This window comes from Mesoplodon mirus (genome assembly GCF_964341445.2).
Source record: "Mesoplodon mirus genome assembly, chromosome: X".
Classification (NCBI taxonomy): domain Eukaryota; kingdom Metazoa; phylum Chordata; class Mammalia; order Artiodactyla; family Ziphiidae; genus Mesoplodon; species Mesoplodon mirus.
This window is the reverse complement of record NC_138981.1, coordinates 90965986-90972088: the sequence shown is the minus strand read 5'-3', so window position 1 is coordinate 90972088 and position 6103 is coordinate 90965986. Positions and strand designations below refer to the sequence as shown.

General features: G+C 43.2%; 1 protein-coding gene across 1 annotated transcript; it reads left to right on the top strand.

Moving 5' to 3' along the window:
• Positions 1 to 579: 579 nt before the first annotated feature.
• On the top strand, positions 580 to 5812 carry SERPINA7 (serpin family A member 7; the record flags this gene model as incomplete). Its single annotated transcript, XM_082609789.1, has 5 exons — positions 580 to 631; positions 2182 to 2817; positions 3886 to 4159; positions 4861 to 5008; positions 5550 to 5812. The coding sequence occupies 5 exons, from the start codon at positions 580 to 582 to the stop codon at positions 5745 to 5747; spliced, it is 1308 nt and encodes a 435-aa protein (XP_082465915.1). The 3' UTR covers positions 5748 to 5812.
• Positions 5813 to 6103: the final 291 nt, after the last annotated feature.

The following is a 6103-nucleotide window of genomic DNA, read 5'->3' as shown; positions in this document are numbered from 1 at the left end:
TTCTGTGTTCTCTTCTGGGGTCCTGTGGCACAGGCAATGGCACAGGTGATTTTAGTGACCAGAGGACAGGACTGTTTTCCGCCTGAGCAGACATAGATGTGTACAGCATCAGAAGTCTAGCGTTGGAAGCTACCTTTGACATCATCTCCTACAAGCCAATGCATAAGTAATTTCTACAGCACCCATTAAAAGAGATTCACCCAGCCTCTGCCTGTATATATTTTTCCCTCAAAAGGCTGCTGATCCCAGCACTGTTTGGCTGTGATGGAGAAAATAATCTTTGCCCTGCTGCCTTTTGGCATGTTTGCCCTTGGTTCTCACCCTGCCTGGTGAAAAGACACATTCCCTAGCATGAACATGGGCCCTGCCTGTTCTGACAATATTCTTCCTCTCTTGTTATAGATGAAGGATGTGGCAGCAAAGCAATCATTCAAAGTTCCATCCTTATCATTTTTCACTTTGTTCTTTTTGGCCTTGGTTTTGTACACCAGCTTTGAAACTATCACCCCAGGGCTAATGCCTGGCGTTAATGAGTAACTAAGAACACTCTACTTTTGCAATACAGGGTATGTTATAAAAATGGAAAGATTTTGCTTTCTGAGAGATGCAAGTGGCTTCTTGGGCATGTGCTGTAAGTACTTTTTTTCTCTTTTGGAACCTTGGACATCTCTATCAACAAGTCAGAATCCCAAATAACCATGAGCTCCAAATTCTTAACTCTAGAGGCCAAGGTCTAAGTGTGATCATCTGATAATTGACCTCCTACCAGCCTCTGTGACTTTATCAGAAAAAGGACTTTGGCGACAATGTGGAGATTGGATAGAAGGGTAGAAGCAGGGGGATTGGAGTGGGAGAGATTGAAGGTCGTGTGACCTGCTAGGAGCTGGTGAAGTAGTTCAGTCCATGAACTGAGGCAATGAGAGTAGAAAGGAAGAGAAAGGAACAGTTTTGAGAGGTATTTAGAAAGTAGTACTCATAAGGCATCATGACTCATTAGATGTGGGGAATGAGATTGAGGAAACCCCTAGGATGACTCCCAGGTTTCTGGCATGGGAGCCTCAATAGACAGTGATGTGGAATGAAGACGAAGGAGCAGCCTTGAGGGTGAAAAATATGATGTGTTTACTTTAGGAAACTGAGATTTCCAAATTGAAACTGAGGTATGTGTGGAACATTCTGGCGGCTATATGCAGTAGGCAGCTGGACAAATGGCTGGGAACACAGGAGTACACTCTGCAATACAGTATGTAGTTTCGTGCAATGGCAGTTTAGCTCCTGGAAGTGGATGAGATCACTCAGGAAGAGAATGGAGGGCTATCTCTTCCTTCCTATCACTCATGTCCATAGTCACTGGATTCCACACCTGACTCCCTTTCTCTGCTGCCTCATACTCATCCAGGCTCGGAGAATCTTACATTATATTTTCTGGCTTCTGCTCTAATAATTTAAAAAAACCTGAATGAGTTTAAGTATAATAGTGATAAGATGTCTTGCAACTTAAATATGACTCTTTAGATGATACCGATGGTGAAAGAGATCTGAAATGCAAAAGCTATACTTTAATCTTCCTGTTGTTTAGAAATATTCCATATGTCGCATGAATGCATTAATTTCAGGTCATGACCTTGTACATGGCTCCATAAACTACCTCCCTTCCATTCCAATTAAACATATCTTGTGAAAATTATTCTCCTTTTGTCTTTTATCCAAAGAAAAGTACAGGTATTCTCTCATCTCATCTCTCATAGATTTTACCTTAAGAAAAACACCAAATTAAAAAAAATTAAAATTCTTATCTATAAAAAATAATGTAAGCAGAGAGAGTGCTACTTTTATCTAAAGAGTCTTCCTTCTCCAAAAGGTTGCCTCTGGTTCAAATAAAAAGTAATTCAATTTCCATAAATTTGATTTATTCCCAGAGTTTTCATATGTCACTATTACATCTGAATGACAGTCCTTGCCATTATTTCTGTGGCCCAAGGAGGCCACCTATTTCCTGCTCCTATTAGATGTGCCATCAGTTTTTCAGGCGAGAAAGGCCTCCCCACAAGCCCTAGTGAGCACACCAGTAATTATTTTCTACAGTTTTACTAATCACAGTGGGTGAATATTATGTGTTTCTGGTTCAGAGTTTTCATCCACCTAAGATCCCCAATGGTTTTCTCACCTCATCTCTTATAGATTACCCTTCTTCCAAAATGCCACTGTTCTTCTATCTGGTTCTCTTGGTACTTGGGCTTCATTGTGCACCACCTAACAGCTGTGAAGGCAAAATAACCTCCTGCCTTTCCCCCCAACAAAATGCCACTCTCTATAAGATGTCATCTATCAATGCTGACTTTGCATTCAACCTGTACCGGAGGTTCACCATGGAGACTCCAGATCAGAATATCTTCTTTTCCCCTGTGAGCATCTCTGCAGCTTTGGCCATGCTCTCCAATGGGGCCTGCTCCAGCACCCAAACTCAAATCCTGGAAAGCTTGGGGTTCAACCTTACAGACACCCCAATGGCAGAGATCCAGCAGGGCTTCCAGTACCTGATCTGTTCACTGAATTTTCCAAAGAAGGAGCTGGAATTACAGATGGGAAATGCCCTTTTCATTGGGAAGCAGCTGAAACCACTGGCAAAGTTCTTGGATGATGTCAACAACCTTTATGAGACTGAAGTCTTTTCTACAAACTTCTCCAATGTTTCTGCAGCCCAGCAGGAGATCAATAGTCATGTGGAGAGGAAAACCAAGGGGAAAATTGTGGGCCTCATCCAAGACCTCAAACCAAATACCATTATGGTTCTGGTGAACTATATTTGCTTTAAAGGTAAGGTTCTAAGATGTCCATTTCTAGTTCAGTGTTCCAATAATTTCATGGGGCACTTGGGGAAGCTCGTGGTGTCTTCTCACTGGCATCAGTAGGTGTCCCTCATACTACAGTGACCTGCTTCATTGGACATAGCTGTGTGTAGTTTTGGATCTTCCAGGAGGGACACACAGCTCGTGGATGAGCCCAGGAAATTTCTAGGGAGAGGGAACTTTCAGAGAGGTTAGTTACAATGGTATGAACACCTTGCTCACATCTAGCTACAGAATCATGGTTTCCAAAAGATTTGATGAGGTGAGACAAGCTTGCACTTGGCAGGTAAACCGAATTAGTTTTAAACCTTAAAGTGACCCTCACTTGCTGTTCATTCTTGGGCATGTTACATAAAGACCTCTATCATGTACTATGTATCCACTATATACTAAGCACCATGCTACATGTGTGGTTTACACACATTGTCTCATCTAATCTTCACAAGTGCCCAGGTTCACACAGTTAATAAGTTTCAGAGCTGGTATTCCCACCCAGGTTTGTCTGATTCTAAAGCTGGTGCTTGTAACAACAAGAATCATGTGACTCTTTCCTGAAGGTGCTGTGCCCAAATGATTTCTGCTGGTTCTACAGCACATGTCAGCCATGTTTGGTGGAGGAGTGAACGATTCTTGGCCACAAATCACACACTTGTAGACGGATAAAACGGCAGAACAGATCTGTTGTCTCATTTCACCCTGTGTGTTGGATGTGCTTATGCCTTTTTACGGAAGAGGAAACTGTGGCTCTGATGGGTTTAGTGTAAGTATAGTGGTTCTGAACACAGATGGAACATCTGTTGAACATGGAGTCTAACAACCCTGGGTGTGACTCCTGGCTCTGCCACCAGCTACCTGGGAGAACATGTAAAGTCACATTCTCTCCCTGATCCTCAGTTACTCATTTGTAAAACTGGTTGACAGAAGGTACCTACCTCTGTGGTGGTATTAATTACTAGATTAGATAACTGATAGAGAAGTTCATATTGGCACAAATACTGGTTTTAAACAAACAACTCTCTTCTCTTTGTATTTTAAGCCCAGTGGGCAAATCCTTTTGATCCATCCAAGACAGAAGAGGGTTCCAGTTTCTTAGTGGACAAGACCACAACAGTGCAAGTGCCCATGATGCACCAGATTGAACAATACTATCACCTGGTGGATACAGAGCTGAACTGCACAGTGCTGCAAATGGACTACAGCAAGAATGCTCTGGCACTCTTTGTCCTTCCCAAGGAGGGCCAGACTGAGTGGGTGGAAGGGGCCATGTCATCTAAAACACTGAAGAAGTGGAACCGCTTACTGCGGAAGGGGTAAACATCTTAGATGATGTGAGAAGCGGAGGGTGGGCATAATGGCACGGAGACCGAATTCAGCAGAAACCCAGAGGCAGGAGAATCACTCTGAACCACTTAAGAGCTGTGTGTTGATCACTACAGTATAGTGAGGACATATTCTTTGCCAGTCCCTTTGCTGGGCACTTTACATACTTTATTTCACCTAAGCACATCAACAAACCTGCAAAGGGGATAGTATTACAGGCATTTTTCAAATGAAGAAATCAGGACTAGAAAAATAAAATGAACTATCCAGTCAGCCAGCTAGTAAATTGGTGCCTTCCCAGAGTCCAAGTGGAGCTTGGGGGATGGGTAAGATATTGATAGATATTTCATACTGAGCTGGAAGTGCTAGATGGAAAACCATGAAATTCCCCCTGGTACTACCTATTGACATTCATGCCACTGGCTTCCCAAACTTCATGAACACCCCCAGAGATTATAAGTGGGTCACATCTTCCAACTTCCATTGTTGCAGTCCCAAATGGGCTGAACCAGAGAGCATTCCTTCCAGGATAACTTCTGAGGTTTTGGTGCCACGTGTTAACCTGCATAGTAGTGGTTGTCAATACCTAGGGGAGGAGCAGCGCCCAATACAATAACATGGAGACAGAGAGGGAGGGAATCATGAGCTTGGTGTGCTGATAGCCATATGTCCCCTTCCCCTTTCTCCACAGGTGGATTGACTTGTTTGTTCCAAAGTTTTCCATTTCTGCCACATATGACCTTGGAGCCATCCTTTCGAAGATGGGCATCCAGGATGCCTTTGTTGACACTGCTGATTTTTCTGGACTCACAAAGGACAATGGTCTTAAACTTTCCAACGTAAGTTGGTAGATTAGAGTCCTTTAATATCCTTTAGATGTAAGAGCCATTGAGAGTCAGTTAATTCAACTCTCTCAGTTTATCAGTGATGATTCTGAAGCCTGTAGAGGCAGAATGACTTCTCCTGAGCCAGGTTTACTCCAGGGCCATTCTCATTACCCCCAAACAAGTCATTGTAACAGTTACTTCAACCCTTGACCTTCACGTCCTAAATGATTCTGATAGAAGAACTTAATCATCAGAATTGACTCTGATGTGATACAGTTCTTGAGGAGGTGGCAGGGGCAGGGGAAAGCTTAATAAGTGACTTCTAGAGGCAGAAAGCCATGGAAAGAGTGGTGGTTCCTTGACAGCTAGCTCTAAAATCACGAGAGTCATTAACTAAACTTAGACAAGTGTCCTTCATATTCAAGCACCATCAACACAATACAGTAAAGGGGTGGCCCCATCCTTCCTTCTTCTTCCCTGCTTCTAAACTGTTCCAAAGATGTTTCCTGTTTCTTCAGGGGATCAGCAGTGTTTATTCTCCCCCCCTCCACAGGCTGCCCACAAGGCTGTGCTGCACATTGGTGAAAAGGGAACTGAAGCTGTCCCTGAAGTCAGATTTCTGAATCAGCCTGAAATAACTCTTCTTCATCCTATCATCCAGTTTGATAGATCCTTCCTGTTGTTGATATTGGAGAAAAACACCAGGAGTATTCTCTTTCTAGGGAAAATTGTGGACCCAACAGAAGTGTAGTGGGGAAAGAAGTTGTTGGCTAATTGCATGTGCTTATTGCAATGAGAAATAAATAAATAGTATAGCCTGATGTGATTGATGTGGGCTTGGATGTGCTTTCCTTTGTACAGGGGTGGAGGCTGGACCCTAGCCGAACTGCATTGGGTGTGAAAGAGGCCACTCTTATGTTCAGGTAGTCAATGAGTGACTCATTACCCAAAGCATAAGAAGGCCCCATGTCAATGCATTCCTCTTTGTCAGAACCCCAGTTAGTTAGCTCCCAGTTAGTTAGCTCCAAGGAATTTTACTGGGCTGACAAATGCTCTGTCTTCTGCCCTCTTGGAGAATAGTTGAAATGCAGGTCAGGTCCTCCTAAC